Below are 10,325 nucleotides of genomic sequence, written 5' to 3' on the forward strand. Positions count from 1 at the left end.
GAAGATAAGTTGTCCACTTCTGCCTTATCTACCTAATTGTGTCCTCTGCTATAGGAGATGTGCTCTTGAAGCGTTGCAAAATGAAGAAAGATTCAATATGGTTTCATATATGTTCAAAGATGAATTTGATTTGTAATGTATTGAAGGTATGCATCATTACCTCATTCCAGTCATCTGTAATGGCAGCTTGAATGATGGTCTTAATCCAAGACATGACAGAAGCCACATTCCCATGAATCTACCTGCTTGTTACACTAAAATGACAAACTAAATAGTCAATAATTTAGATCATTCAATAACATAGAAAATGAATTAGAACTATAAATGACTTACAACCATTGGATACCAGAAGCTTGAATGGTCTGAGGTTCAACAAATTCGTACATGGAAGACCGACCTTGGTCTACAACGATATTGTCCATGTACCTAAAACAACAAAGTTAAGTTGTTAGAAACTAGGAATCTAAATAAAACTAATATGGAACACAAAATAAACTATCTTACATGCACCATAGTTGAAGGATGGAAATATTCAACATCCTGTCTCCCCCAATGATCTCCAATGCATCATTGAATGTGATATATAATGGCACATGGGGGAGAGACCAAATACTCCCAAATCCCAGTATATTTCTAATGGTCCTCTCTTCAACCTGGGTAATCTTGTCATTAGCTTTGATAGAGGATCATCCTTCACTTCAACCATCTCATCATCTTCATCTATGACTGGCTCATGCATCGGCTGCTTCTAAGGACGTGTGAACTGAAGATAAGAATTTCAAAGTTATCAATAAATATTTTTAAATTTAACATACAAATACTAATAATAAAAATATTATACCTGTGGAGTAGCAATGTGTGACATGATCAATGCTCTAGGCCAGGCTATAAATGATCCTATGGCCTCCCCACAAAATGAATTTCTGTAGTGGGGTACATGCACTTGAGCCTGGGGATCCCGAACCTCATCAATCGTCACACGCACGTGCTGGGGTAATATTGGAACACCATGAATAGTCTGTCCTTCCTCATGTACTCGTCTGACAGCCACAATGCGTGGGGGATCCCCATCAATCAACAACTCATACTAACCACTATACTCGGTAGGTTCTACAGCAGAGCATGATCCTTTAGTGCTGACACAAGATGTTGTGGGAGCTTCAGTGGGCAACCCCATGGTGTCCTGCGTCATGGAATGCAGCTTCTGTTCAAGCGATCTTTGTATTTCTTTTTGTTCTTGTAGCTGCTCCATGAATCGTTGCTCCATTGATCTCATGCTTTGGTTGAGTCTTTCCTCCCACTGAAGATCCATCTGCCTCAGTACGTCCTCACTCGTTGTTTGAGTGTTTTTTTTGTGTAGGGCCAAAGTAGTCACGAAGACCAATCACCCCAGGAACTCCACGTACACATCATGGGTGCTCGGGCTTTCCAATGGCCGTTGTTAGAATGTCGTCCCTACCTTGGCCAGCAAACGTTCCCTGAGTCTGCTGCTCAACCAACTTATCCTGCACATAAAAAAAAACTTTGTTACTTAAAAGACATGCTATGATAAATACACAATCAATCAATGTTTAGAATTTGAACTTACAATTCTTTGTGAGATCAAGGCAGCTGAGGAAGATGTCATGTTCCCATCAGATTTAGTCCGAACAGCCTTCCACAGCTCGTACCTAGCAGGTGCAAGTGCTAGGTCGGGGGACTCAAGTCCCAAGGCCTTCGCTCGACTCTTTCTAATTTTCTTCTAAGGTTTTGCATAACCACCTCGTGATAACAAGTGTGGTGCATCATTTAGCCTTTGCCTTTCTGGAGCGGCTAACCTTTTACCATGTGAAACCATGTATATTCGTAAGTGTAAAATCATAATAAACTTCATGAAAGACTTTGTAGATGTTAAGAAACATACCTTCCATTCTTCAGACTCTCTAGATGCACGAAACTGCTGCATCCACTCCTCCTCTGTGAAGGTATAATGCTGACATGGATTCTTATGTTGTCTGTCTCCAAAGACATACAAACATGTCAGCCTTGTCTTGAAATCCCTCCATCTGATCGCTATATGCGATAACACCTTCTTTCTAATCTATCCAGTGTTTGGAATATCATAATGTTGCTGTTTAAAACAAAAAACATGTTAAATGACATAATAAGATCAAAGAAATAAGTATATCAAATTTCTTTTAAGTAAACATACCTGAATATCTTGCCATAAGAGGTTCTTCTCGACCTCTGGGACGTCATCCCAAGATGCATGAACGATACAAAAATGACTTTTTGCTAACTTACCCAGATAACTCCTAAACCTATCAGCATTTGGCCTTGATGGCACACCTGATCAGGGGTCAATGTCAACATGTCTACTCTGCCCATCAACTCGCCCAGATGTCACATCTGGCAATCGTGTGACGCCTCGACCACGTATGGTCTGTCCTAATCCGGAGTCTAAGGTCGACATACCTGAAAAATATATACAACGTTAGTACTAATTCAAATATGATGAATAAAACTACATATAAAGTCATTACAAGAAATATCACAAAACCTATTCAGATATTGTTTTCTCCCAGAGCCCTTCATTGTGATCACTACGAATTGCGTGGATGTCATCGACAACGTCATGAACTGAGTCTTCAATGGGTCTTGATGCAACAGATGTTGTCTCAAGTATATCAAGAGAATCTTGATCATCATATCCGTGCATGTTTTTTCCTTCCAAAACCACTAACCATTTTTTATTCGCTGGATCATTTACGTAGAATATTTGTCTTGCTTGATTAGCGATAATAAATGGTTCATCAGTGTAATTCATCTTGTTAAAGTCTACCAATCTGAAACTAAAGCCATCTATCATAACACTAGAATTTATATCAACCCATTTACACTTGAAAACTGGGACTCTAAAACTGACATAATCAACTTCCTATATTTCTTGTATTATTCCAAAATAACTCATGAATGTTGTGATTGAATTTTTGTCTTTAGAACTGGCAAAGTGCACAGCCTCAACTTGTAGGGTAACCCCACTATTTTGAAATCTACTTTTGTCATCTTATACCTTTGTCTGAAAACAAATATTGTTTATATAGTACCCACCATATGTAATGACATCTGTGTTTGGCCCACGAGATAACCTCAACAGACTTTCAGAAACATGTGGAGTCGCATAAATATTTTTCTTAAACCATTGTAAGAAGGTTTTGACATGTTCATTAAGATGCCATTTTTCACTCATTCTTGGGTGTGATGCCTTTATTTCATTAACGTGTTCATAAATGTAAGGAATCACATCAACAATGTTGTTTAAGATGTACAAATGAGCTTGATCAACTTCTTTTATACTAACACTTTAAATTCTGACACCTCGAACACCCTTACCTTCACATTTTCCTTCATGTATGCTCTTGGGAAGACCCACTGGTTCAAAACTTGGCATATAACTTGAACAAAAATTATTTATATTAGCTGGAAAGAAATTAGTAAACAAGAAGCCAATTTTATTTATGTGGTACGTTTCCTTTCTTTTCTTTTCTTTACAAATTACCTAATCTAAAGCACCAAAATCACATTTGATCCGTTAGTACTTGAAGCCAAAAAAAAACATAAAATATATTTTATATGAAATATCATAAAGAGGAAGGCATTGTTGTCCAATTGTTTTGAACCGTGTGACAACACAGTTGGAAGCAAGATTCTGTTAGAGTTAAGCCGAGTGTTAGTTAGTTAGTTGGCCAGGACAACTATTGATTAACTGTCCTTGACAATTGCTTTTCATTTTATAAATATTGGACCTCTGTACTTGTAAATAGTTGATTTTGAGATCAGTGTGAATATACGAAAATTTTTGTGCATTTGAGTTTTACTCTTTCTTTCTCTGCTCATCTCCTTGACTGTTCAGTGCAAAGGGCTTGGTCGTTCGGTGCTGTTCGTGTTCTTGTTGGGTCGTTCTCGGTCGTCTATGTTGTAGTGTTCTTCTTCTGTTCCAACAGTGGTATCCAAAGCTTCAGGTTCGTGACTTAGGAGCTTCAGAAATCATCAAGGGCTTAGCGGAGGCTTGGCGGAAAGGTGATTGAAGCGTGAAGAAGATCAAGACTGTGTTTCTTGGTGAAAGATCAAGGGTGTAAAGAATGGCCAGCAGAGATATGTCCGTTAATCTACCTGTTCTCACAGACAAGAACTAGAGCAGGTGGAGCACACAAATGCGAGTCTTGTTTCGTGTTCAAGATGTCAGCAGCGTGATGAAGGGAGTGATTGTTGCATCTGATTTGCGCGGCACAGAGAAAGAGGAGTTTAAAAGGAAAGATGATAGAGCCTTGTTGATTATCCATTAGTGTGTGGACGATATGCATTTTGAGAAGATACAAAATGCGGCTTCAGCAAGAGACACATGGAACATCTTGGTGGGCTGCTATGCCAGAGGGGAAAAAGTGAAGAAGGTAAAGCTTCAGGTGTTGAGGAGACAGTATGAGCACCTACTGATGGAGGATGGTGATAAGGTGAGTGAGTTTTTCAATAAAATACTCTCAATTTCTAACCAGATGAAAAGTTGTGGTAACACTGTTACTGATCTCATGGTAATTGAGAAAATCATGCGGTCACTGCCTTCGACGTTTGATCATATTCTGGTGGCAATAGAGGAGTCTAGAGATCTTGAAAACCTCAAGATAGAGGAACTGCAAAGCTCTCTAGAGGCGTATGAAATGAGGATGCGGGAAAGAAATCCTATAAAAACCGATGAGCAGGCATTGAAAATTCAACACGTCAAAAATGAAGAGAAGAAGACAACCAAGAAATGGAAAGGGAAACATGGTAAAGGGAAGTGGAGAAAAGATAGGAACAAAGTTGACCAGAATGAGTCTTCAACAGAGGAGGAAGGCAAATATGAGAAGAATTTCCACGAGAAGGACAAGAGGAATATTGAGTGTTTTAATTGTCATAGGTATGGGCATTACGCTAGTGAGTGCTATGCTGAAAAGGAAGAACATAAGAAGATTCAAGGAAAGGAGGCCTACGCAGCTCAAGTGGAGAGTCTGATTTAGAAGAACCCATCATATTGATGACAACTACATCTAAAGTAAGTTCACATTCTCAAGATAAACTGTGGTATTTGGATTCGGGATGTTCGAATCATATGACTTGCCATAGAGAATGGTTGGTAAATTTTGATAAAACCAAGAAGAGTATGGTGAAATTTGTTGATGACAACACTTCAAAGGTACAGGGAGTTGGTGATGTTGTTATCAGAAGGAAGAATGGCTCGCGTGCCATTCTAACCGGTGTGTTGTTTGTGCCTGCAATAAGGTACAATCTTCTGAGTATTGGCCACTTAATTCAAAAGGGTTTTACGGTAGTAATGGGAGGCTTCAATAAGATTGAAGTGTTTGATAAAAAGAAAAACCTGATCTTGAGGAGCAAGATCTCGAAGGATAAAACATTTCAGATCAACCTAGTGAAGTTTGCAATGTGTGAAGAATCTGGCAAGATGAATACTGATACACAGACTGGTAATGAGGAAGTTCTGGTGCACGTAGCTATGTTTGTAGGTGCAGAACCGTTCGGTCAAGCAGAAGCCTTGAATATAGCAGGCGCAAAACCGATCGGTCAAACCGAGGCCTTGAAGAAATTTGTGTGGAAGGATCCAATGAGAGAAGAAGTTGATTCAGTTAGGAAGAATGGAATCTGGAAGCTAGTTGGCATTCCAATTGGGAAGAAGAAGAAAAGCGTTGAAGGGAATGCTGCCAAAGAAGCATGGGGAGTCACTGGTGAACCGAGACATGGCGAACACCGTTCGGTCACGTCATTCAGTCTGAGAGTCACAGGAGAACCGAGACATGGCGAACACTGTTCGGTCACGTCATTCAACCACACCCGACCACAACATTCATTCAACCGAGCAAGGCGTCACTCAAGAGCATCAAACTGGCAACCGCACTCAAACCGTTTGGTCATGTCACTTAGTCGCTCTTTCAAACCGTTCGGTCTTGGTCGCACAGCTCGCGCAAGTTGGCATCTGCCTTCGTTACGTGATTGGCAGGAACAGTTGCTCAATGGACTGGCAAGTGTGAGTTCTATGAGTCCCAAAAACACCGTTCGGTCTCAACGTGGTACGCGAGATAGGCTGGCAAGGATGGGTGCTACCTCTAAGTGTGCGGCTTAGAGGGGAGTGTTAGAGTTAAGCCGAGTGTTAGTTAGTTAGTTGGCCAGGATAGTTGTTGATTAACTGTCCTTGACAGTTGCTTTTCATTTTATAAATACTGGGCCTCTATACTTGTAAATAGTTGATTTTGAGATCAGTGTGAATATACAAAAATTCGGTGTTGTTTGTGTTCTTGCTCTGTTCCAACAGATTCATGGTGATTATGACTTCTAGGAGACAAACCATGTACTCATCTATGGATCACTCACCCAAAACATGAGGAGGACAAGCACAAGGTTCTACTCAATTATGGACCTCCTAAAGTTTACAACCAATTACCAACTCTTTTAACAATCGTATTTAACAACCAAAACCAAACAAAAAGATCCTACAAACACGAGCATCAGATATATCAAAACTTATCTTAATGATCATAGTGGCAGCTAACTGGGAGGACCTCTCGAAAGAACAGTAAACAACAACTACGACAACCTTTTCGATGGCGGCAGCGGCAGAAAACACAACAAGAACCCTCTGCCTAGATATCTCACCCTAAGATACCTCATCATGAAAAAAAAAGTGGAAAGAAAAATCTAGTATGTGAAGGAGATGAGCGTGAATAAAAGGAATGGATGTGAATAAAGAGATTAGGAGAATATTGATGAAGGAGATGAGGAAAAAAATATAGATAACGAAGATGTGTGTAAAAGAGAAAAATGAATGTAGTTGAAGAAAATGACTATGATGAGCTTTATATATACAAAGTGAGAGATGAAAATTATGCTTAAAGATAAGTGTCATCTTTAAGTATGGCCTTCTAGATTAAAAATAAGGGTATTTATTCTTACACCTCCATACTTTCTTCATGCACCTCCATAAGCCAAATGAAAAGACGAATTTGTCATCATCTTCTTCTTCCACTCCTACCTACTACACTACACCTCCATACTTTCTTTCACCTCCACTGGCGCCCATTACCACACCTCCATTGACAATCTTGCCCCACCTCCTCCTGCCAGGCAGTGTGAACCCAACACAGTGGGGTCTGCGTTTAGGTCTCCCCCAACCTCTTTGTACACTCACGGAAGCAATTATTCATCTACTCTCTACACCACTGTCATTGTCTTTGATTTCATCTTCACTTTCCACCTAATCACTCTTCTCTTCTCTTCTCGCACTAGGTCTTCACTTTTGTATCATATTAGAGTCAATTTTATGCACTGTGTTAACGTCGGTTAAGTTAATAATAACATAAATATTTATTTATTAAAAGAATTATAATTAGTTTTATATTTTTTAATAAGTTTTTATGTCGCGCGTGTGGTTAAACCGAGGCGAAAACAAATTCTCAGAATTTGAGGAAAAGAAAATAAACATTGGAACAAGCTGGCATAGTTGCCCTTCGGAAAGAGCTTTAGAACAAATTATCAAGTTATTATTACCTATCTTCTGAAAGTTTTATTTTGTTGTGCGAAACTGACAATAATAGAATAAAAATCACCAACAGATTACTGTTTTTAAGGACTTATCCGCGGTGTATTGTGCAAGCCCCAGGATACAACAGTAATTTCTTAGAAATTTCTGAGGATCTCGGAACTAGTAAAGAACTCTAAATAGAGTATAAGAATAACCCAAAATAATTTTAGAAGAAAAAAAAAGCTAAAGAATAAAACTCAAAAAAAGAGAATAAGAAATAATGAATTTTTGTGTGTCTTGAAATAGAGGAGAAACTCCCTATTTATAGAGTTCATGGATCAAGCCCATGATCTAAAAATCCAAAATATCTTTAAGAAAAATAATATTTTAATTAATTAAAACGTTGCAAAATAAACGTTAGCAGTTCCTAGCTTGCGGAAGACACTGGAAGCTCAATACCTAGGGAGGTTACAAAGCACGTGGTCAAAACCACTTCACAAAAACTGCATCATCTGATTCTTCAGCACGCACAAACTACGGAAGAAAAATCTTATGCAATACAGGTTTTACAACATATTTAAGATACTCGAAAATTAAATTACAAATATTTGCACATTTTTTAAAATTTACGAAAAGAAGGAAAATATGATGTCATTTTTTAACTATTTGTCAATATAATACTAGATAAAAATGTTTTAAAATTAAACCATCTTAGCTTTATTACTTACAATTGACACAACTTTTATAGGCTGGGTTTTGATAAAGAAATTAAATTGATCAAGGGTAATTTCTGTTAATATAAGACTATTTATAGACATTTATCTGTAAAAAAAGAAATTAAAAAAATAGTAATTTGGACAAGTACTTTTATCTGTTTTATATAACAAATCCTAAACAGTTGAGTGTATCCTTGTCAGTTCTCAATCGGACGCTGGAATCTGCAGAAACAAAGGAGGAAAGGTTGTCGGCATTTTTGACAGCAGCAAGAAACGGCATTACGGAAATTGTGTCTGAACTTCGAACTAAAATATCAAGTGTCGTATATGAAACTAGCCCTAAAAGTGAAAATGTATTGCTTGTGGCAGTGAAGAATAAGCAAGTAAATGTTGTTGAGATGTTACGTAACATTTTGAAAAAGGAAACTTTTGATAGCTTAATTTTAGAAAGGGATAACAGAGAGAACACCGTGTTACACTTAGCAGCTGGTACATCAAGCAACCAAAGAGCTGGTACTACCATGCAAATGATATGGGATATCAAGTGGTATCAGGTATGTATATATATATATATGTATGTATTTATAAATTATATCTTTCGATATCTTTCACCGTATACACTGTTAGTATTTTAAGGTTGTGAAAGGAGTAGTTGATGGGATAGAGAAAATGTAGAGATAGTTGAATGTAGAAGTAGTAGTTGGAAGAAGTGTTGTAGTTGTCTTTAGTTGTAGTAGATGTTGGTTCATACAAATGATAGATGTTGGCTACATACATCAAATGGTAGAGTTCATGGGTATTTATAGACCCATAGATTATTCTAGAACATACTAGCCACAACTTATGTGGAATGTTCTAGATTTTTACCTATGTAGAATATTCTTGATTTTTCTTCCTATCTTAGGTTTTTCTATAATATTCTAGAACTTGTATTACATGTCAATTCTTCTATCTAAGAAGCTTCTACATTCTTCTAGAATTTGCATTACACTTTAATATACACAATAATTGTATTATGCATGGAGCAGTACATCAGTGGTCTAGTGCCGAAAGAATTCATTTACAGACGCAACAAAGATGATAAAACTGCATGGGAAATCTATGAGCTGGAACACATTCAGAAAGTGAAAGATTGCTCAGAGGCCCTAAAGGACTTATCCAATTCTGGCTCAGTTGTGGCAGCTCTCATCGCCGGCATCTCCTTCGCAACATCGACCACCGTCCCCGGCAGCACCGAGAACGGAAAACCTATCTTAGGTGGCAAACCTGAGTTTGATGTATTTTCCATTGCTTCCCTTATAGGACTTGGCTTCTCCATCACCGCACTGGTAATGTTCCTCGCCATACTCACTTCTCCAAAACAGGTTCAACATTTCCACCTCAGCTTGCCCTTGAAGCTTATTTTTGGCTTAGGTTCTCTTTTTGCATCCGTTGCTTCAATGCTCGTTTCCTTTTGGGCTGCACATTTCTTTGTGCTCAATGAAAAGTACAATATGATACTCCTCCCTGTTTATGTTGCCACTTGGTTTCCGATCACTATCTATGCACTGATGCAATTTCCATTTTATGTTGAGCTTGTGAGAGCTATTTTCAAGAAGGTGCCACGCCCATACAGGAATCCACACTCATTTGTACATCCTACTCACTTCTCTTGATAAATGTTCTTACCAAATGAACCTCACTTGCTAGATTTGTAACCTAATCATGTCTTGTCCTCTAATACACAGTCTGCATATTTCACATTTGATAAGTTTCTTGTAATGTGTGGTTGGGTTTGATTATTTGCCAATGACACTCATCTCTTGACATGATATGCTCAATAAGGCAACATGGGAATTACTTATTTTGCTAATAAAAACAAGCATTTATAAAAAAATGGATTCTTTAGATGATGTATTGAGTTTTAATGGCCACTTCTGTCAATGAATGGAAGTTCATCACAAAGATTTAGCAGTGAAATTTTCCAGGGAGATGTTAGCATATATATTTTTTTCTTTTCTTAATTGCCATAGAAATAGATATGACAACTAATTGGGTTTTATCATGTTTGAGTAAATGTGGAT

At 38.0% G+C, this 10,325-nt stretch overlaps 1 protein-coding gene and 1 pseudogene across 1 annotated transcript; both read left to right on the forward strand.

Moving 5' to 3' along the window:
* The first annotated feature begins 4,121 nt into the window (after positions 1-4,121).
* On the forward strand, positions 4,122-5,033 carry LOC148192585 (uncharacterized; annotated as a pseudogene).
* Positions 5,034-5,176: 143 nt separating this feature from the next.
* LOC148192586 (uncharacterized) lies at positions 5,177-9,917 on the forward strand. Its single transcript, XM_088099238.1, has 3 exons — positions 5,177-6,055; positions 8,445-8,816; positions 9,291-9,917. The coding sequence occupies exons 1-3, from the start codon at positions 5,177-5,179 to the stop codon at positions 9,915-9,917; spliced, it is 1,878 nt and encodes a 625-aa protein (XP_087955364.1).
* The last annotated feature ends 408 nt before the right edge of the window (positions 9,918-10,325 follow it).

Source organism: Vigna umbellata, chromosome 9 (assembly GCF_029865625.1).
Source record: "Vigna umbellata cultivar VRB3 chromosome 9, Vumbellata_1.0, whole genome shotgun sequence".
Lineage (NCBI taxonomy): Eukaryota > Viridiplantae > Streptophyta > Magnoliopsida > Fabales > Fabaceae > Vigna > Vigna umbellata.